The sequence below is a fragment of the Oxyura jamaicensis genome, chromosome 2, assembly GCF_011077185.1.
Source record: "Oxyura jamaicensis isolate SHBP4307 breed ruddy duck chromosome 2, BPBGC_Ojam_1.0, whole genome shotgun sequence".
NCBI classification, from domain to species: Eukaryota; Metazoa; Chordata; class Aves; order Anseriformes; family Anatidae; genus Oxyura; species Oxyura jamaicensis.
Genome location: NC_048894.1, coordinates 37,419,957 through 37,444,101, shown reverse-complemented (window position 1 = coordinate 37,444,101; position 24,145 = coordinate 37,419,957). Strand labels below are relative to the sequence as shown.

The 24,145-nt window shown below is 36.0% G+C and overlaps 1 protein-coding gene across 3 annotated transcripts in view; it reads right to left on the bottom strand.

The window, feature by feature from the left end:
• The window catches only part of PLCL2 (phospholipase C like 2), a 99,578-nt gene that overhangs the window by 30,721 nt on the left and 44,712 nt on the right, over positions 1 to 24,145 (bottom strand). For 2 of the 3 annotated variants that reach the window (XM_035318215.1, XM_035318217.1), the window contains exons 2-3: positions 10,475 to 12,961; positions 6,824 to 7,027 (exon numbers count right to left, since the gene is read on the bottom strand). In XM_035318215.1, the coding sequence (XP_035174106.1) occupies positions 6,824 to 7,027; positions 10,475 to 12,961 (2,691 nt within the window). Of the gene's footprint in view, positions 1 to 3,539; positions 3,630 to 6,823; positions 7,028 to 10,474; positions 12,962 to 24,145 lie in introns of those variants that run through there. The other variant, XM_035318216.1, reaches the window with a different exon arrangement.

Sequence of the window (24,145 nt, the reverse complement as noted above, 5' to 3'; positions counted from 1 at the left end):
TTTCTTAAGTAGTACTATTATTTTATGTTCTTATGAATAGTGTGAGTCAGACATTAGCCATAACGGAATTAGTGAGAGAACACAAAAAGCTTCATCATTCATGCTCTTCACAAAACATGAAGAAATCTGACTTCCAAGAAGCATCAAGTTGTCATTATCAGAGCTTTTCATTCAATGCAGAACAACTCATGGTTTACAACATTTGGCACTGAAGCCTGAACATCCAAAATTAGACATTTGTTTCTGCCCTTGTCGACTGAAAAGCCCAACATAATCTGAGGTTATCATCTGCAACTCTGGTTTTGGAAGCATAATTGCAGCTTGTAGTTTAGAATGACTGTCCTGTTATAAAACAGGAAAATAAAAACTAGCAATAAACAACATAGCTCTTTTTGTAGAAACTCCCCAAACTATTCACCGTATTTTTCATCAATACTTTGTTTTTCAATAGTTCTTGTGACAGACCAACAACTACAAAAACAGCAACTACTTAAATTCATTTTAAAAAACAGAATCTGCAACTATTAAGCAAGCCAAAAAAACATCACCTAGGCTATTTGCAGTATTAAAACGCAATGAATGATCTGTTTGCCCTTAGTTCTCTTCACAAGTACTGTATCCATTTATGACCTAAATAAAGATAGTTCTGCAGACATCATCAAGTCACACATCTTCAAGAGAATTTGGCTATGTTAGGTAGATCAGAGTTCTTGCAGATATACCTACAATCTACAACCCATTTACTGGAAAAATATACCCCAATGCAAACATCAATATAAATAACTGTCTTAACAGTTATTTTCCTGTTGGTTAAGTTCAACATTTACTCTTGCTTTCAGGGAAGAACTAAAAATTTTAAGAGGCTAGAAAAATTTAATAGTAACTTCGTTTCAATATGAGCTTTTGAAAAGGGACTTTGTCAAATGCTTTTGGAAAACCCAAACAGACTAAGCTGCCTTGTCTACATGCTTCTTGACTTCAAAGAACTACAAGAGATTAATGGACCATTCACTTTATAAAAGCCGTACTGACTCTTCATAATTACGACATGTTTTCCCATATTTCCACTAATTTTCTTCTTCAAAACAGCTTCTAACCACTTTCACAGTACAGATGACAGGCTGTCTGATCTGTAAGTTCTTGATTTCCCCTGGAAATATTTTAAAACACTGGCACCACCCTAACAACTTTGATAGTCAGTTTTAAGTGTGAGGATACACACAACAATTAGCAGTTTGGATATATCAGTCCTTGAGAACCTTTGAATGAATACCACCTCTTTCTAGTAATTTTTTTCTCAGTCATTTTGTGTTTCCTTTGTAATTTCTTCTACCAGCAATTCAGTTAGAGATGAGTTTTCCAATGATTCCTTCATAAAGCAATGTTTCATGTGAACCTTTAATCTCCCTAGGTACACAGATGCAAAAAATAATTTAGTTTTATGGCTTTATTTCTTTCCCAAAGCTTTCTGTTATACTTTGATCAACTAGGGGTCAAACACACACACAACTTCCTGTTTCCAGTACTTTCAGAAAATAATTTATTGTTATTTTTAAGTCTGTGCATGTTGTTCATGAAATTCTTCACAGTCACTCTCTTACGTTTTATATTTAACCACAGTACACTTAAATATCTATCCCATCTTCCTCATTTACACATGACTTCAACTTTTTGGAGGATTCCTTGTTATGTGGAATGCCCATGGAAATGGACTCCAGAAGAAATGGAGTCAAGAATAACATTCTAGATCAGCTGGGGAAAGCACAGCTTTCACAGTCTGTGCCGGGGTTGCTTATTCCTCAGAAAAGGGGACAGATGGAAAAATATTTTCTTTAGGTGCACAAAGCAGACAGAGGTCTGATGCTATCACATGATTTAAAAGCACATGAGATCCAAAGACTGAATTTGATTACAGTACAATGGTGACCATCTTGAACTCAGAATTCTCTGCAACAATAAAAAATCTAATATTTAGATCACAACAAAGTTATGCAAGAGCTAAAGCAATGTATTCGCTCATTCTGTCTTAGGAAACAAACTGGTAATTAACAGCACTGGACTTAATGTTTCTTTTGTTAGCACAGAAGTTTGCAACTACAAAGGGTAATTTGCAGAACAAAGGCTTCTCAACTAATTAAGTCTGGAACATTAGTAAACTGAGATGAAGTGGAAAAGTCTTCATCTACACGTTCTCTCAAGATACAATTCAATAACCACAGAAGAATGACAGATTTCTTACTGCATTTGGAAAGTAACCATAACCAAGAACCTACATCAGCAACAAGATAATACAGATTTTATGAGCTAAGCATAACTCAGAACAGATTTGCTAATTATTCCTTGAAAAAATCACATTCCACGAAAGATGGATGTATTTTTTGTTTCTGTCAGAATTATGAGCTTCATTCCAACATGTCTGATACAGAAGCAACCCACACAATTCATCTGTGTAGATATCAAGATGAGGTTTAAAGGTAAAGAACATTTAGGATACCAAGCAGCTGCCAAAATATGAGAGCACTATTAACATTTTACCAAAACCTCGATAATAAGTCTTTTTAGAGTGTTTTTGTTTGTTTGTTTGTTTGTTTGTTTTTTAATAAGCCCTGCTAGTGCTGGTCCAGTCTGTAACTCTTCTATGTGTAGCATCAAAGTATCTACTTTCCAACAGGATGGACATGTTCAAGCTCAAAGTATAGGCTACCATATTTAATTTGTATCATTGGCCAAATTTGCAACTGTGCAACATGAAGTTAACTTCAACATGATTGCATATGCAATCAGTTGTATAATTTGAGTGAGTAGCTGAAATGACCCAACAACCAGCTAACCCAATGTAAGCTTACTGTAGAATTACTAAGCACAAATCAGATTCCGTATTCTGGTTTCTAGGCTTTAATCCATTTTATTATCCCTCATTTTCATCACCTCACAACTCCCACCATCAATAAACACAGCCTTGCTTTTGATCTTGTCCCTAGGCTGCATTTACAAAAGTGATTCATTTTATTTGAAACAAATAAAGAGCTCCTATACTATCATCTGAGTACATTTTGAATTACCACATAACCTCGATGTTATTAAAAAAAAAAGAACTGTGAAAAAATGAACCTAGCAGCACTATCTGATTAGGATTTAATAACACTTAATCCTAATTATTGTAGCAGCACTACTTTATCTTCTTCCATGCAGGTACAGTTCTCTGTGTTTTCTTTGTTAGCTTTCCCCTTACGCTTGCAAACACCCTTGCCCAAAAAGTTCAGAAAACCTCATCTTCATCAGGTGGGACACTTCATCCTTCACTAAGGACAGACAGAGACAGTCAAATTCTCAACAGTATCTGGCTTCCTTTGTATGATCTTCTACTGTATCTTTGCAGTGCTATTACACTCATCACTGAATAATGCTGCAGACTTAGGACAAGATAAATATATATATTTTTTCTCTTGCCATAGTATATTTTTTTAAGGTTTACTTACGGTTTATCTTAAAGGTCAAAAGACATAAAAAAACATGCAATGGTGTGGAAGAGGCACTTGCCTTAACTCCAAGCTTCAGTCTGCAGCACTGATCAGTGATGGGTGTGATGACACCAACAGAGTGCATGCTGAAGTATCACATAAAGGAAGCTGAAGTTCATGAACGAAAGGGAAAAATAAAACATTGTTAAACAGTGAAAAGAAGTTAGGGTGTAAAAATACTCAGGAGCATGGTGTAGCTAGAGAAAAATATGCAACTTAAGCTTCAGTCTTTCTCAAAACTTCCTAGTTATATTTGTTTTTCATTCTTCTTAAAAGACACCCCAACTCTCACAAAATTGATAAAAGCAGAAGATCCTCCTGTTTCCTTGGTGAACTTCTAGTTTTAATAATGCTGATGCAAAACTACTCACTAAGCTCAAAGAGTCAATATTTTAACCTACGAATAGTACTAGCCTTTACCATTTATAGCTCCTCCATTAACGTAGTAGTGAATGCTAATAATTTAAAAAAGTATTAAGTGCTATTTGTTCATATATGTATAAACAAGTATCTAGTGATATGCTAATTAAACTATAACCTGTCTCACTGTTTCCTTAAGAATTACAGGTACCTGTGTTAAACTGAAGATACTCTCTCCTTAGCACGTGCCCTTGCAGTACTGCACCCTTCTGTAATTATTTCAATGCAACTGACTGTCTCCCTGTAAAAGTCTGATTTCCTTTCTCACTTTACAGCACAAAGATGAGCCCTATAATTACTCTCAATGTAAACAAATTCTTCTGAATAATTGAAAATCTTGGCTGAATATCGTTTTCTATGTCCATTATAATTTTATAAAGAGGAGAATTTTCTGACGATTAAGAATTCCTTCATTTGCCCCAAATATTCTGACCCTGAAGCAGAAGTACACTGCAAATATTACAATTGCCACATTCAAAATTCATGCAAGGTAATGACAACCTATGCATTTATGGTATTAACCTATATTTAACACAACCTCTGTTATCAACGTGATTTCATACTTAGCATGCTGACACACTGAAAGAACATGGCTGAAATATAATTTTGACCTACACTGAAGCCCAAACCAGCAAAAAATAAGTATATAATCATTACTTTGATAGCACATCTACCCCTTCTTAATGCTGGATCAAGACTTCTCAGTAATAAGCTGAATTTTACACCCACTTGTTCATTAACAGCATCAAAAAATCCCCTAACTGAAACAAACAATTGAGTTTTATAAATGACAGATAAAGTGCGTCCTTTTCTGGGCTTACTATATTAATTTGCACCAAAACCAACACAATTTACACAAATTACAATTTACAACACAAAACAATTTACATACAAAAAGAACACTAAGATAGTACTGGACTCTAAACATCTGCCACTACAGCAAATTTCAAAATCTGAACTAAATAGCTTCATAGATCTTCTCCTCTTGAGGAAAGGATGATATAGTTGTCTCCCACTGTTTCCCCATGAGTTTTCAGAAACAAGAGCTATCAGTATGGCTCCCAGAGCTCACTACATTTTCCAGTAGTCATTTGCTACTGATCTTAATTGCTTTAAACCTTTTGTCCAATTGTCAGACCAAGTTTCACAAATTGAAATACATCTCATTATTTTAATCTGTAAGCTTTATTTGATTAAAATAATCATAATTTTGATTAATCTTCAATATTATTTAGAGCTAGAAGTTAGAAGTAACATCATACTCTTCTTATGAAATGGAGTCTTTACCATTTACGGAAGCGGAGATGGAAAAACACTTTGAACACGTTATTATATAAATATTCTACTATTTTAATATATGAAAATGAAGTATAGATTTCTAAAGCCACAAATGTGCAAATAATAGTGCAGACTATAGCATGAGGGGAAAAAAGCAATGTGAGAGACAAAGAAAAAACAATTTCCATTGTGAAGCTTTCTGAAGATATGAGTCACCTCTATCTAAACAGCATTCAAACAAAAAGAAAAAACAGATTTATAAAAATATTTAAAATATTTGGAATAGCTTAATAACTAACAAGCAGCTGCATTAGAACAAACTGCGGGTAGAGATGCTTCCACCAGCAAAACAGAACTTCATTAAGTACATGTTGTATGTGTAATCCCAACCATCAAGCCTTTTTCCATCCTAATTATAGTGATATCCTATAAGCCACCACTAAGAGGATATACCACTATCTTCCTGTGACTGTGCTGCCACTCAAATCAAATTCTGATGTATTTACATCATCATTGAGCTACAGAAGCTCTACCTAAATTGTTAATTAACACTGAGTACTTTTTGGACTCTGGTATAGCATTATTTTAGAAGTACTTTTTCTCATGAAAGCAGTTTAAAAATATATATATACGGAACTGAGCTACCGGTTTCTCCCCCACACACATTTAAATAACAATTACAGTTTTTTAAATGGTGGCTTGATCCTGCCAGGTGAGGTTTCTCATTTTAACACACAAAACTAATGCAAAATTATCCTAGAAAAGTTTCCTCATTGTCAGATGATATATCAAAATAAATCTATTACTAAATAAATAAATAAGAACTTAATTAGTCTGTGTTTGACTACTTAAGTGGAGATAAGGAGGACATCTCAAATCACACTCATCTGCTTAATGGATTTTTTTCCATATTTCAAATTAATACTAGATAGATACAATTTATTATTTCTCAGTGTATCAGTTCTTCTTTCCTTATTGTAAAATGTTTAATTTCCAGTTTCTAAAGACACAATTTACATATTTACTGAAGTATAAGGGCTGAAATTAACATTATAGTTGATTACAGATATAAAAATGGCTAATTAATTGCGATCTATGAGAAAGATACAGCAAAGGAAAATGAAAAGGCATGTGTAGATTTCAACACTTCCAGTTGCTTTTAAAGCTACAGTTCCTAAAGCATTTCCTTACAGTTTTCTCTCTGCACTGTCATCACCAAAAGAAATGAATGTCCATAAAATGGAAATGGAAAGTAGAAAAGAATTTTAAGAGGTTTACAGATATGCAGACTGCTTCAAGTTACTGCAAAACAGGTAAATTAATACATCCTCTTCATGTTACATCCTCTTGATTATAATCACTTTGCCTTCTGAAGTGTACAAACATTTGTATTTGCATGCAGTATATTAATCTCTCTGTTTTACCTGATAGGAAAACACTACCCATTGCTGTACATTCATGAGAATAACTTTCAAGCACATGTAATGAAGCACGAAATAGGAAGTCATAGGTTAAAATGACCCTCCAAAACTGCCATGGTACTGTACATTCTAAGAAGAAAGTCTTTCAGATAGCATATAAAATAACCACAAAGGACTACTCACCATGTCATATGCTGTTACGATCTTTTTCAAGACCTCTGGAACAATCCCTTGGAGCTCCATAGTCGGATACTGATCATTGAGATTCAGTACTACCAAGGGTGTATTATCAGGCCCGACCAAGCGCGTAGACACTGCCAAAATGCACTGCATAAGATTTGCTACAGGAGAGAGGCCACATAATTCTTTGAATGACACTACTGCATTCTGCAAAAAGGAAAGAAAAGAGTTTCCTTTACAGTTAAATGTGAATTTTAATTTCTTATTCTTTCAGATTAATATACTGTAATAGCCGAGCTACAACGTACACAGCTTTTCCTTGAAGAATTGGCAGTTTTCCAAAGCAATCAATATTACACATGTATTTTACCAGAAATGTTAAAAATTCAAACAGAATACCTGCTACAATACCTGCTACAATACCTGCTACAGCAAAAATCTGTTTATAACAAGTATGTGTGGTCTATATGACTACTATACTCAAACATGCAAATAAATGTATTCTAAAACATACTGGTTATCTGTTTTGAAAAAAAAAATCTGAAAGATATTTCAAAGTAACTTTTAAAGTGCCACCAAGAGAAACAATCTATTAGGTGCTGAATGTTCCAAATAAGCAACATGAGGTGGAAGGAGGAATTCAGCCCATTTGTAACTTTAAACATACCTGAACTATCATCCAGACGTGCTGCGGATCTGCTGGCTCCCATTTGGTGTGAGTCACAAACCCAGCACTCCAATACTGATGTCACTCCTATCATAGAATCACACTTAACTGAATTTTTAAGGTACTTTTATACAAATACCAATTTTGTACCTTTCCCCCGAATTTATTATATTTTGTGTCCAATGTAGTGGAATATAAAATTATGTATTCAAACTTGAGTAAAATTTCCAGTATTGGAAATACAATGGGGCTGCAAGCAGCCACTGAAATTCCATGATGGGAATGTTGTCAGCACTGTAATGAATTTAAGATTTTTGTACCAAGTGGGAGCTGGTGATCTCTCGCAGGTCTGGAGTTTGTTTTCCTGTAAGAAACAAACACAAAAATATGGTATATTTAAGTTACAAATGTGCTCAGTGCTCCTTTCTCTAGTATCTAACCCATGTAGGTTATGTGACCAGTATTTAGGACACAGATTTTTGTTTTCATCAAACCACTTTCCATCTTGCTGGCTCGTTTTTGGACAAACTTTTTTGAGAGACAAACACTCTTAATGGAATTCTTAATGGAATCGAGGTTTTAACAGGAACCATTAACAGGAATCAAATGAGAAGTATTTTGCTATCTTTTTACGAGACAATATACACAAAACAGACTTCAAAATATCTACATACAGCATATTCATGCAAAGTTATGTGAGTATCTCAATTATATCTATTACAGTCACTTACAGTGCACTTCACTAAATGTTTAGTAGCATCTCGTCAATGTCCAGCAAACACAAACTTCTAATAACCAGACTACAGCTTAATGATACAACAATTCCATAGTTGAAAAGAAAGACATTAGGAGGCCTATTCAAGTTGATTTTGTATGAGATAAACACCATGGGTAAGTCATTATGAACAATTTTACAGAGAGGTAGGCGCGAACACAAAGAACAAGCATGTTACCTGCTGGCAGGCAGGACAAAAATAGGGCTGTAACTCTTGCCTTTGGACTTCTAACCCTACATCCAGAGACTATGCCCCACACTGTCAGGCAAGTTAAACACGCAACATCGCATCCAGTTTCATCACCGACGGTATACTTCAATCAGTGATGACCACATAACACGTTACATCAGCTTTTGACATAGTAACATAGTACATAACAAAGATGAAAAAAGGCTTCCTATGAATATGGGGATTTAGAGAATCCTTTAAACTCACCGCTCTAAACTTTTATTTTTCTCTTCTTCCAGTCTATATTTAAATTTGCTTCTTAGAATCTGCCTTGTGAGGACATTATGTACTTCTGTATCATAAAAATCATAATTTGTAACTCAAAATTTATGTAGTAAAAAAATAAACAAAACTAACACTCCCTGACATAAGCTGGTTTATATTTTTAGCGGTTTACTTATTTTTATTAGCTGGAAACCTTTAGTTATGCAGTGTTTAAATTGTGCACATTATATAAGCTATCAGTAAAGCTATGCAAAATTAATATTCCCACACGTACCTAAAATACCTTCTTGATAGCACTGTGAGATACGATAATAATGACTGTAGCTGATAGCACAACTTTCAAACTGAGAGAATGATATTCATGAAGTATCTTCCAAAATCTCATGTTCAGAGAAATCATAGTGTAAAAACTGCTCAAAATTATAGCAGTTCTGGAAAGCAACACCGGACATGCAGTAAAGAGTTCAAAGTAGCTACAGAACCTGCATGTTTTCACTGTTTCTCCAAATCTTAGATCCAGCCCCTTCTTGAAAGTCATCATAAAATACAGTATCTGTTAAATGCCATAATTCTAAACTTCAATAGATGAGCTACAGGTAAAGCTCATTCAATGCCTAACCTGCAATATGTTAACAGTTTTAGAAATCAAAATATCGTCCCCTTGCTTTCTTAATAACTTTCTAATTCAGTAATTTTATATGTTAAATAGATTTGGGGGGGTTCGTGATGCTGAACCCATTTCTTCTTTCAAAAGAAGAAAAAATAATTTTAAAACTGTACTACTATTAAGATCTCTTCAATATAATATTATTCATGAAGAAAATTTATCTACACTGATATGCCTTTCAAATTCAGAATCAAGTCTCAGACATTTCCTTAATCAGTTTCCCCTTAACATTATGTAAGACGATTTAATAGGTCACTTAATTTGAAACGATGATGATGGATTTTACTGAACACTGGTATTCCATTGGAAGTCTGTAAATGGTTAAAAGCCTTACTAAATGCAATGCAACTTTACAGCCCTCTTTAATCTAGATCTAAAAAGGGCTTATTTCCCTGGAATCTTTATTAGAATCTCCAAAAATAGCACTTTTGAAGTGAGATCTCTTGGGTTCAACAAAAACAAGCACCTCAGTTAATTTTTTTTCCTAAAATTCAATGTGTTTAATATACATGACCTTTAAAGTAAGGTAATTTCATCTAATCTTAAGCAGATGCCTTCTAACACCTTCTGTCTAATTCCATACATAATGTTGCTAGGAAGAATCAAGGAATGCAAATTATTTCTCAGAAAATACTGCTTTCTTTTGGGAATGAGAAAAAATAAAACCTCAGTAAAACTATGCTAAACATACCCTCATGTATGTATTTTTTTTAATACAGAATATATTATTTTTCTATCAGCAATTTCTTCCTCCTGCATTCCTATTTATCTTCTAAAGCTAAAATCTTGCTGGATCTTCCTCTAGTGTATATCTAACATTCCTTCAAAGACATAGGACTGGTCATCAGGCCTAACACCAGAACAGTATTTCCAGTTCACATGCAATGAAATACGTATACGAATTGAAAGTTAACATCAATAGATGGTAGCACCTAAAAGGTTGTTCTACTATAAACAGTTTTTAAAGCTGTTCAGCATTAGACTTGATTAACATGTTACAAAATGCAGTAAGACTCTAAACAAGTATTAAGTATGCATCGTAATACAAAAATACATATAAAGTACTGAAAAAATCGTCATAAAAACTGTACCTGCATATTTTCTCTCAAATCCGTGGCATCCCGTATAGGTTGGAGAGCATTCTTGAACACTTCATCTATTGTTTTAATCCACAATGTTCTCACAGAAGCATACTCCCTTGATTTCTTGCCCTTCCTCACAGAGAGGCCCCGCTTATGAGGTTTCCCACCACCCCTTCGATTAGTAATGGCCACATGCACGAACAAGGAAGCATGTGCCAACATTTCACCAGTTAAAGATTGCAGAGGAACATGCCGATAACCAGTCTGTAGACACTCAAAGGGAATAGTGTATTGCCCGATAAACTCATCCCCAATGTAATCATCATCCAGTACTACAAAACGCACCATTGCTAGTTCTGGTAAATTTATTTGAAATTCAAAACTTTCATCAAAAATTGGATTGTCCCCATTCTGGTGCATAGTTTTTGTCCTTTGCTCTGCACAGTCTGCAGGGATTCCATGTATTTCGACATAGACATAAGGATCCACAACATCACCTTTGGCACCTGATCCTTTGGGTTTAGGAAAGTTTTGCCCACTAATTATTTTAATATGAAGCAGCTGAGGTGAGACTCCAGGCACAGTGTCTTTTGTATTTGCACTAAAGAAGGATACTTCTTCTCTCATGATAGCAGGACGAAGGACATAGCCACAGTTTCCATTTTGTCGAAACCAACCGATGTTAAGATCCATCATTAGGCCAGGTGTTTGAAAGTTCATGGCTACTATCTGACAACCGCATTTCCAAAAATCCTGGGGATTCATATTACTTGAGTCAATCCTCATAGGACTGGGAAAAACTCTGGCAAGAAAACGTTTGTTATAATTTACAAAGTCCCCTGGGTTTTCATTGGCGTATTTGCTAGCAAGCACTTCATTAAATGAGCACACTTCCCAGTACTTCTGGAGCTGAAATGAAACTTGAAACTCTTTGAACTGAACTGATTTACATATGCTTACCAACTCGGAGAGTTCTTTGCAGAGCTGAAATCGTTTCCCAGTCAAAGAGTTTTGTTGTTCTACACCCTCTTTCCCCACTCTCTGTGACATTTCTGCTCCTTCATCTTCATCTGTAACATCTCCCTCTAGTCCAGAACAATTAGAGGACAGCTTCTTTGCTTTAATTAGTATTTTCCCTTTAAGTGATTCTGGTGATGGAAGATAAGAGTCTTCAATGTTTGGAGACTGTGTATGTAGTTTGTCCCCCAAAATTTTCTTCATGTGTTGTACCATCACTTTCTGCTGCTTAATAGAACAATGATTTTCTAAACACAAAATAAGAGGATATTCTGAAGCAAAAAATGCATACTTGTTAATAATGTCAATCACACTACGGAAGACAATCTGTGATGTCATTGTATGGCCTGTGTAAATCACAGGCTCATTATCTGGACCGTCCCACACATCCAGTTCAACACTTCGACAACCCATTTTAAGAGCGCGAATATAACCTGTGATATCAGAAGGCCCTCGAAACTGATCCTCTATCAAGTATGTATTATGAGATGAATTTATAAAATAATGAGATAACGGCTGTTTCATGTCTTGACAAACTTTTTTATGTTCTGGATCAAATATGTGGCAGTCTGGTGAAGTAAGGTAATTTGTAAACCCATCTATAGACAGCCAACCTTTTTCCTGGCCCTCTTTGGCTGGCTCATATTTCTGAATAATTTCAAGGCTTATTTCTTCCGTGACATGTGCCATACCCTGTTCTGCTTCTAAAAACATCATAAGGTCCTTGGTATCTAGAAATTCTTTATTGCTTGAAAACTGAACCAAGAGGAAATATATTTCAGGTCGGGTACAAAGCTCATGAAAAACTTCAATAAACTCTTCTTTTGTTACTTCAGTACCAGTTTTTTCCTTTGATCTATGTAACTCCTTGAATTTTAGTTCAATTTTATTTGTTTTCAAACCAGGATTTAAGTCTTTTATAAACTGCACAGCGGTACAGAGGGGTATATGTCCCAAATTATCTACATCTGATTCACTGAACATTTGTGAAAGCCATGAAGTCCGCATATTATCTTGAGTACTTTCTATCATATCTAAAGTATGTTTTCCATAAGAAATCAGGTATCTTAAGCCAGTAACCCAAACATTTGCAATATCTGCTGAGTTAGCAACAAGATCTAGAGACTCATAGTTTTCTCCATATATAATTGAAAATGCACAGTCTTCTGATATCTGGTCATATATTCCATTGCTGCGAAAAATATCTGTATTTTTTCCTGTTCTTACTTCTTTGATTGATTTAATATCAATCTTTGCTTTTTCAGAATCCTTTTTTGAAGGTTCCCAGCGTAGAGATTGCATATCCGCATCTAAAAGGAAGTATCGGTGATACACCCTAGAGTTGGATCGAATCTTTTTGAGCTCAGAGCCTTCAACCATCGCATTTATACAGTCACTTGCACTGCTGATCTTCTTCTCAGTTGGCATACTGCTAAACGACACAGTCTTTTTCCGTTCTCGCTTTTGTTTCGTACCATCCTGGTAAACAAGTGGGGGAAGAAAAGAAAACATGTATCAATACGATTTTGCTCAATATTGAAATAGGTGTTAACTTACAGATGAAAGTTCATAAAGTAGTTCAGAAATGTCTACCATATGTGTGATGGCCAGTAAGCTGGAAATTCTTATTGGAATCATCACAAATGAAAATATTAATAATGGCTTAGCGTTTACTATATACACGATATTCCAAGGTCTTTGTTTGAGATATTTTGCATTGACACAAAATCAAACAGAGCAAGTTTTAAATGCTAATGAACTAATGATGCTGTATATATACATGCTATTTTATCAATAATAACCTATTTAAATATATAGTAGGTTCTACAGCCAAGACAGTAAGTAACCTTTCTTCTGAGTCCTTACATAGTCATACAGATACTTGCAGAACTTTTAGTACACAATACAATGGTTTAACGTGTTGCCAACAGGGTCCTCAAGAACACCAAAGAAATATGAATATACGTCTAACCACATAAAATTCATAGGACGTGGTGCTAATCTAAGCATACAGACATAATGGCACTAAACATGCTTAGCTCCCTCCTCTACTGCACACATCCATGTTCTTCCCACAGACTGTCTAGAGCACTGTCACATGCATCCCACCCCCATATTAGAAAAATATCCACGTCAGTCTTAACAAGCTACACTGCTACACAAGTGAAAAGACTGGAGTAGATAATTCACTCTACATTCTGAATTTCAGGAAATATGACGGTGAGTCAGGAGGGAACTGTCTGAGAGGAGTGAAGGTTAACCAGTTCCAAAGGTGATGCACATCCTTAGAAAGAACTTGAATGGAAAAAGCAAGACCTGGTCAGGAAGGGAAGCAAAAGTGGTTCACCTTTGCTCTTAAAACAATGGAAGAACCCTGAGTCCTTAGCCTACTAGAAAAACATTCATAGAAAACTGAATATATAAGCCGTTAAACAAACAAACAAAAAAGAAGAAGGAAAATAATGTCATTTAGCTCGTTCTATCTGCTGTTTACATTGATTCAAACAAGTGCAAGTAAGTCAATAACACATCATTTAAGTATAATCAAATTATTGAGGAAGAACAGAACTTAAAACTGTTTGTTTCCATTATCTGCATCTCTTTTCATAATAAAATCTCTGCGATTTTTTAAAGGTTGTATGTACTGAGAAGAAACTCCAACTGACTTTTAGTCTGAAATATTTTCATGAAATAATCTTTTTGTGATAGATACCCTATTTAGAAATGTTCTTATATTCCAGTTTTGCTCAAAAAATGACTTTTCCAGATTTGTACAACAAGAACATTGATTTTCCCTCTAATAGTTTTCCACTTGAAGTATGTTCCAGTGCAAATTAGCATCACTTATATGGCAGAAAGGGGAGGAAAAGAAAACTTTTAATGACTGCAATGCTGAACAGATGTTCAAATAAAAACCATTCAAGAGAGAATGCATTTCCAGTTCAGGTCACGTATACTGTATGTTTAATTTCATTGAATTAAAACTGTACAATTCAGTTTTTATAATTTAATTAATAAGCACCAAAGAGCTTGTTATTGAAAACAATTATTAGTAAAGTAGACTTAATATTTGTGGTTCCATGTTTGGAAAAATTAATCGACATATGATTTCTGCACCTTTAATTCCAGCAGAATCTGCTTCAGGCAACTTCTGGAGAGTCTAGTAAAAAATAATAACCCTACAAAGGACTGTTTTATTTCTAACTCCAGGCCAACCCCCTGCAATGGATATCACACAGGACTGTCCCTTGGAATCTCACTACATGTAGTTTGGGCATTAAGATTGCTTTCAGACAAAGGGAAGTTTCCTTAATTAAAAAAAAATACAAATGCAAATTTTTTTTTTACAAAAGTTTTAGTTCTACTTAAGCCTACCTTATCTACATAGTTAACCTGAAGAAATAGAAAAGGACAACTCCATAAAAATGATCAATGAAGCTCCTGTCCAGTATTTTAGGCCTTGGAATGAAGTATGCTGAAACTGCATAGTGTTCCAGATTTCTCAGTCACAAGTATCATTCCTGAACCCTTCAGTGAGAGATGAAGGATAACGTCCTGATACAAGAAACATCAAGGCTTGGGAAGTATTTCCTTGCTTGGCCATGATCAGTACTTTCAAACATAAGGAAGGTCTACACCCTTCTCTATGATGAGGATTGTGTCTGACCCAAGACACCAAACGGCAAGGGATAAAAAAAATCTGCTATTTCTTGACGCCATCTGATCTAAATAGGTCTATCTCAAGGAAAACCCATTCCCATACATCGTTTCCTAAAGACTTAATTAAGGTTTTCATAAGTGTACTAGGGAAATAATTCAATCTACTACCTGTAAGACTACTTTGCTTGCCTGCTAGACAAATTTGAGGCCACTGCAAGGCAAAGCAATTTCCCCACTTGTGAAAGCCTGATAGCACTCTCCAAATGTGATGACCATGAAAAGAAATTTTAAAGTACACTGCAGAGATTCTCACAGCTCTGAGCTCCAGAACACTGATCGTAAGCTTTTGCTTCTCCAGAGATCAATGATCCTGAACTACTCACTTGTGTGAGTCCCCATCCTAACAGAGACACGACAGTCACAATCAATATGCATAAACAAAAGAACTTAAAGGATATTTTCCCTGAGACACTGCCCAGAACTATCCACCAAATAGAAGACTGTCCAAAGAGAAACAAACTCTCATTCGTAAGCTGAAAACGCAATTGTATAGTGTGTGCATACACTGTATTTAACAGGTTTGTGAGCCTCAGAGATACAGTCTGGCATGAAAAAGGAGATACATTCTGCTATATGATGTGCCGGATTTCTCATTGAAAGTGGTGTGGCATTCATGAACTGGATCTGGTCTCTCATGGCCTTAAGTCTGACTGAAATCATAAAACCTGACAGATCAGTAAACTGCATGTATCTGAAAACACAGGAGTGACTGCTCAGCATTCACAGGACTTGCAGTGTTCTCAATGCTGTTCAAGATGCTAGAAGTGAGACTGCCTCTAGACTGTGGATGCATAATTCTGTCTGTTGCAGAAAGTACGCTTTTTGTGCAGATAGAGTCAGTCTAGGATACCTCACACAACAAAGGCCATGTCAGTCTTCAGATTGCAATGGGTATTGTCATCACAAAGCAGGACCTAAAGAGTGCAAGTTCTTCAAAAAGCTTTAACATCAAAAGCAGAACAACCACAGCACGAATACATCTCCAAAAACACCTGCCACATCCATTGTCACCTGCACCAAATTTTGAGACACAGAGCAGACCAGAGATAAAACTGGTACAAAAAACAGCACAAAGAGTTTAGTTTATCCAGGAGTTGTGCCTACAGAAAGCAAAGTATCCAGCAGTTTAAATGCCAGAAATAACTCCAGCTGACATCTATGGCACTTGGAGACAACAGGAGAAAAAGGTTTAAAAGAGCACACAGGGAAGAGACTCTTGTTTAAAGAGTCCATGGTAACTTTTATTGTTATTATTTCTCTCACGGTAGAAACAAAGAACTGCTTATGTGACTACGAAAGCACTACTTACAAAAAAGAATTACCCAGAATCTCAGGTGTTGTTCGGTATAGCCCCATTTAAAACATTTTGGAGTGAAATGTACAGAGCCAAGGCAGCCCCCAACCACACAGGGTGGGAGATGAGGGGCCTGCAGCTGGATCTCCAAGGGCGCACCAGGCCGTGCAGAAGAGTCCTCACATCGCACTGCTGGCTTCTGAGGGGGTGTCTGTGATCCCACCTCCCCACAACTCAAGCAGCCACCTGCGGTTTTGATGTGGTAGTTATGCTATCTGGGATTTGAAAACGAAGCCCTCTGTCTGCATAGAGGCCACTGAGGTACTACTCCTTTTGGTACAGAGAAGAAGCAATGCTAACAGGAGGAAGTGGTAGAATGACACATTTTTAGAGCTCTCGTCCGGGAAGTGAAAGTTCCTGGTATCAATAGTCTACAAACACCTCTCTTGGTGACTCCAAAAGCTAACTGTACGAGCAGCCCATGCAGTTGGGACCAGAACACCGCACACAGGGAGGAATGGCCACCTCCCTTGTTTATGCTTCACCCACACGTTTCCGTTTGTGGTTATGCACCAGCAGTTCAGCAGAAGCACAGAAGGCAGCTCCATCCCAGTCTTGAGATCATTCACCCAGTACATGAGGAGCTGCAGGTCTGAAAATTCGCAGGCAGGAGGGACTGGAGCCCAAGCACCCTGTGCAGGTGAGTGCTCTGCCAACCAAGCAACTGCATAAAAACCAGCACGAGCACCTCTCACCCAAACCCAGCACCTCCCTGCAGGCTTTTTTGACTATGCCTGAGCTTCGACAGCATGTGAAGAAACCCCTGCACGCTGTGGCACTGACAGCACAGAGAGTTCAGGAGCCCCGGTCCCCCAAATGCCTAGTTAATTAATCCCAAACAGGCTCAGAAGCCGAGCCATTTGGCCTAGCAGAGATGGCAATGTACATACAAGAGTAGTAACAAGACTGCAAGCACTTACAGTGTCTAGATTGCTTTGACACAAAACATTTTTTTGCATGTAAGTTCTGAATAAAGTGAAATCTTTGTGAATCTGGCAATATTCTGAACAATTACACGTGAACAGGTGAGAACACACGCCATGGCAAGGTTTGCTGGTTTGGTTTGGGTTGGTTTGGTTTTAAATCACACTATTATGTCGTGTCATCTAGCATACAAGCTGTTTTAGAAGTAATTTAATGACATCTATACTAACAATTGCAACACAATTCATCACTTTGTGGTAGGAACAGAGAATCTAATGATCTTCACGATGAACACACAGGGAACTGCTCCTCTCACATTTTATATAACTCATCGATGGCTTGTTTTTATAGGTTATGTGATGCTTAAGTGGCCTATTCGAGTGTGAAAACTGCCCGTCTTCTTCAAACGCAATTCAGCAGCAATTGCAAAATCACCTAGCCTGTAATATAAGCCTATTTCAGGAAGTGGTTAGCTTAAAAAATAAATAAATAGAAGCTTTGCTTATTTAAGATTTCTAAGCATTTTTCTTCAAAACTGTGCAAAGAAGAGAACTCTGAATTTTATAGGTTTTATTTATACTAGAGGATGCATCCAGGTGTGTCTATATATGGCTACATATATTTAAATGAAAACCCACAAATATTTAAAGCAGTATTTTGGAACATTCAATTTCTACACGTACTTTAATAAAAAATACCATAATATCAGTAATTCATTCTTTTCTAAGTTTTTGCCTGTGGCTTTAGAGATATAAATACAGACAGCATCAAATCAGTTACAAATACAACATCGGTTTTGTATTATCCTTCTCTTTTCATTGCAATAATAGTTTTCTTCAAAAAAGATTCTTCAACCAATATGGCAATAATAAACATATTCATTTATTTTTGCAAACACACAAAAAATAAATCATTATTATGTATTGATTGCCTATGTACAGCTGCCAGCTCATTCCAGAACATAACATGGAGCATTATAAAAGAAGCTAAGGAAGTTTTTTTGTGTGAGAGTCTATAGAAAAAGAAGGAAAAAAAGGAACTGGCAACTAAAATCAGAAACTTTACACCTCTGTTACACAAAATCTATCACTGATTTCAAAAGTTATATACACTTAGAGGCAAAGTGAGAGGTATATTTTCTGATTCCAAATATGATAGTGCTGATGTAAAGATAACTTATGTAAAATACTTATGTTAAAATTATGTATGTATCTTCTCAAGTTAATGTTTCCACTTATTGCAGGCCAACAATATTCCCCTGAAACTCATCTGAAATATGGACTACATCTACAAATACTTACATAAATAGCATGAAGTAAAAAGGAAAGTTTATTTGAAAATTACAGTTAAATTGTTTTGGTTTTAAGTTACAGTGTTCCTAATCCTTGGTTTAAAATTCTGGTTCTGATGAAGGCAATGGGGCATGGCATTCTATCTTTTCCAAATGAAAAATATACAGAATTACTTTTTCATTTTATTGCTGATTATACGATTAAAACCACAAGGAATTCCATTTGAAAGTGATAAAAAGCTAAACATCACACACAATCAGGCATACATATTAATGGCACTGGACCAAGTGAGGTCATGAATTAGTTTTAACTGTATAGAAAAAAGCATATAAAAACAAGCCAATGAATTAAACTACACTTAATTGAAAAACATGTGAGCAGCACTTCTTCCAAGTATGTCTACAGACCAACACAGACTAAAATTTTATTCATTGGGAGTTCTCCAGCATAAAGGACACATGTTAGTTTTGCTGAAACAACACATCTCCTTTGAGGCACTAGCTAAAGCTTTTTGACATTATATATATACACAATCCATAGCTTCCATGAATAGGTATATGCATGTGTTTTACGTGCTCTGTATAAGAAATGTACAAAAATGCCATTTTAGTAAATGCATGCTATGACTTCTGATAGCCTTTTTTTTTTTGTATTTGAGGTTATATAACTTCTGTTTTTAAACTGGTTCACACCAAGAAGTTTAGGAATGTTTAAAGACTATACCCTAAGAAAAATTCAACGAAGATGTAAAGGTATATTCTAAATCCAAATTGAGCTGAAACAAGAGAATTTAGTACTATTTTCAAGTTAAAAAGTAAGCATGTTATAGTGCTTTAACACAGCTGTTTAAAGCTTGCAGAGCATGTGAAAATCAAAATAAGAAAAAACCCTCCGAGTAATTAACAGTTCAGCTGACAGAATCCCAAACACTTCAGAAACAGCATATATTAATTCACATCGAGTACAATAGCTCCTGAATTGAATTGTAGCTCCTGCTTAATGGCGCACAGCTCTCAACAGTTGTATTTAAGACAAAGTAAAGAATGTTCAACTGAAATAATAGGCATCTGGGGGGGAGACAAAACATCAGCTATTTTGAAAACACTGGGCCTCCCACTCATTGTGAATCACTATATTTGAGCTCAGCATTTAAATATTTTTCCAAACTTGCATTCATGTCATAGCTGCTGTTTGCAGAAGTCTCTTAGGAGAACTGTATTTTTTCAGCATGTGGTGGGTTGACCCCAGCTGGACCCAGTACGCAATGTTAGAAGCAACAACGAGAGACAAAGAAAAATAGGAAGATTAGCTGCACAAGTAACAAATCATTAGATTTTTGTCTTCTATTACTAAAGGAAATCTATTATTGAAGGAAATCTTAGTTCAATCTTCAAACAAAAGTGATCTATATTCAGATTATTACAGCTAAGCCAATGGCTTAACACCAACAAGAAGGGGAGGTTATGTCTCACCCAGTGTTGGTATTCCTTCTTCAAACCCCAAATTAATTTTCTCTGCCCTGTCTCTTCCTCATCCTGCCCCAGCTGTACCTTCTTACTCTCCTCCCCAGCTCCTTAGGCCAGCATCAGTGCTTGTCTGACATATAGTGTATCAATTCACCTCAGACACTAGCTCTGGAAATAAAAAAAATCCCTTTTTTTTGTTGAATTAGTTTTCTGCAATTTCAGTGAGCTGAAACCATTTACCATGTGAACAGTTAAGTATCAGAGCTGGATCAAAGTAACAACTAGAAAGAGAGAATTGATTAAAAATGAAAGCGAAGAACAGAATTGCACTCATCAAGAAATTAATTTGGTTAAAATTAATGTACTTGAAACTGTTCCGTTGAAATGAGATCCTGCATGACATGGTAACATAACGTTGGGTCATCAGGGAAAACAAAATCTCTCATCTTGGTCTACCTCACAGAATGGACATCAAAAATCTCATAAACCTAATGAACATAAAGGCAAGGCATGAGAAAGAACCTCACCACCATAAAATAACAGAATTGAGGCTCTCAGGGCTCCTGTGGCTCATTTAGTTCTGCTTCACTCCCAGAAAATGGGACACCAGAAAATTACATTATATATTATGTGAGAGAGATCTCTACTACACTATCTATTAGAGAGTGCAGAGAAGAACGATAGCCTGAATTGCCCTAGTTTCCTCTACAGCAGATGATTTAACTCTGTTAAAGACTGACTGCGATGAGCAGGAAAATAACAGGATACGGTTTTGCAAACGAAGTCTAGGTTAAGGATTCCCTTGGAAAACTTCTTACAGAACAGTTTCATTACTCATTTCATCAGCTCATCAAAAGTATACACTTTTTTTTTTTATGTTTTCTTTTTTGGTGCTGTCTTATGTATTCTTAGGTTCTTCAACATTCAGATGCATGTCACCACCATGTCACCAGGGAGCTCGCTGTGAACTGCTGCTAGGAGGAAGACACCTCATCCTCAAAGATCCCCGAAACACTCACACACACATGCTGGCACTTGTTCTTCTCTCTCAGGTCTCAAAGCTGACACAGGCTGAGCAGGGTAGGAGAACATCCTAACTCCAGCGGTCAGTCTAGCTATAGCAGCGTGAGCACATTTCATGTTTTGAACTGTTAAATATATTATATTGGTAACTGTTGGTACTGCAAGTTGTATTGGTGCGTTCTATACAGAGAACTAGACAAGTGATTACAGCTTACCCTGTAAAGGTTTTTCAGTTAAATGACAGAACAGTGATTACACTGAGCACTCCTGTTCCTCCCAGTTTTCAACAGGCGTTCTGAAGTTTTAATTCTGATCCTCAGTTTTAACCACAACAGAGACTACATACCAAAATAGTTCAGCCATCTCTTCGTAGGGCTATGTATTTAGCAGCAAAATGTATGCCTGATCTCCTGAGGATCCATGAATTAGCTTTTTGAAAACAAAACATTAAATCAAAGTGGTATTTCACTATATATTAATTCAGCACACATAAACCCATTCCATATGTTTCTCAAAAGAAAGTAAACAGTTTGATATTGCTTACTCTGCTGAAAATAAAGTTGTAACTACTTATGCTATGTTTGATTTTGACTGGTAGCATTTATAAATTTCAAAAAATCAGCTGTAACAACTAAATCCCCTTTCTGAAATTTTATGCTGCCAAGCGTGATTGCCTTTAGGCAGCAACTGCTGTAACTCAGAGAAACGTGGCTCCATTTATAAAGTAATACACTTAATGAGAATATTATATGTGGATATTAAAATATGGTCGTACAAATGACATTCAAACACCAGAGGCATTCTTTCATATGTAAGAACATCCAGTAAAGCACATATTTATGGTGTTAAAATAAAGGGTCATTTGGTTTCAGAGGTTAACTTGCAACACTGGTGAGAAGGGGAAAGGGAAGAAAAGTCTGATCTCAAAATAAAATAAATAAGAAGTATCAAAGGAAACTGCCTACACTGCTGTGAGCACTGAGAGAGCCAAAGACTGAATTATGCTTGGCATGAAAGCCTAAGTTTTAATTCATTGAATCAGTTACAGTTCAGGTTTCTGGGTAGCACCTCCAATAGAGCAAAACAGGAATTCAGTTGTCAGAAACTGAGTAAAAGCAAAGCACATGTGTTCTAGATCCAGGCAAACAATATTTTAACCCAACTCATATAAACTACAATAATTATTTATGAAAACCAGGTACATGTACTGTTCAGTCCTAAACTGTGATTGACGGAAAGCTGTTAAAAATGACTTAATGGCATGAAAAGGAAAGCCCCAGTCAATTAATTAGAAAGTATTTCAGTCTCCTAATGTCTCATCTAAGAAGAAATTACAGACCATTTTAAATACTGTATCAAAATGGATGTTTGTTGTATTTATTTTTTCAGACATTGATGACCAGGATCTAGTTTCTAGATGCTTTTAGCTTCAAGAATAACTGAAGATGACAAAACTGACACTCAGATGAATATACTGGAGGAATCTATTGATCAAGCTGGCTCAACAGGGTTCAGTGAGACTTACGAATGAAGAAACCCCTGAGTCTTTGCTGTCATCCTTCAAAAAAACAATACACTCTTCTTGCACACATGATCAACAATTTAAGATCTGAGGGGTTTCACTTTCAGTTCTTCTCTGTTTTAAACACCCAATACTACAGCTAAGATTCTTTTTCATGAACATTTCAATCAAGGCCTATCGACAAGATTTAATATGCAGAATAGTAGAGCAATCATTCTGCAGATGAATCTCAGATTTTTTCAAGTATTCATAGCTGCAAGTCAGTTCTGCTGCTAGAAAGCACAGCATTTTTCAGTTTCTTGTTTCAGGCATAAACAACAATTTGCTTGAATTGGCAAAATAAGTAACTTCTGTAACACAGCTGTCAGGCTTCACAGTTTAAGGCAAAAATGCAGCAAGTTGGTGACTTATAAAGGTAACACAATAATCACATTTAAGATTTCTGTGATTTCAGATAAAGCACAGGCTCTGCAGAAAGGCACCTCACCTCTCTTCACTGCTCCTCCTGAGCATCAGAGAGGAAAACAAAGGAGGAGCAGCAAGAGCATCGGCTCAATCCCCTACGCCCTTTCCTACTCCTGTTGGTAACGCCTCCCCAGCATCTTTACCAAAGTTTATCACAGATGTGGTTTTTGTTGTGCTGTTGTTGTTGGGTGGTTTGTTTTTTTGGTGTGTTGTTGTTGGTTTTTAACCAGCTTTCCTACCTAGCAGGCTCAGATACTATCCTATCGGATTCACAACCCACAAGCAAATTTCTGTACAGATTTCTGCAAACACAATGTGTTGATCAAAAGTTAAAGATTACTGCTTTTACATTACTTCCCAGACAAACAAAGACGTATTAAGTGAGGCTTCGGAAAATTTGGCAATGGTGCAAAAAAAAACAAGACTCACTGAAGATGTTTTGAAAAATGAAGATAGAGGTGGCAGTCCTCTCTGTTCACAAATTAAGGAAAGTGTTAAATCAATTGAGAACAACTTAATTAAACTATCTCTGAAGAATCTAAGATTAATTACTAAAAGTAACATGATTGCATGTTATATAGTATAGTATATTCTACCCCTTTTTTTAATATAATTTAAAATGGTAGAATTGAAGAACACAAGGAGGAAATCCTTCTGAGCGGTCACGCTGAAGGTCATTTTCAATCCCAAGAGGAAAATTATTTTCAGTGAGCTGGAGCGCTAAAGCCTTTCTGCACTTTTTTTTTTTTTTTTCCATAAAATCACCCTTCTCTTAGATATAACAATAGATAATTGTACTCCATTTCCTTTGAATTCAGACATTAAGGAGTAGAAAAAGAACTATACTGGACAAGTTAATTGCAATTAACTGTATTAAGTTTTATTTTATGAACATCA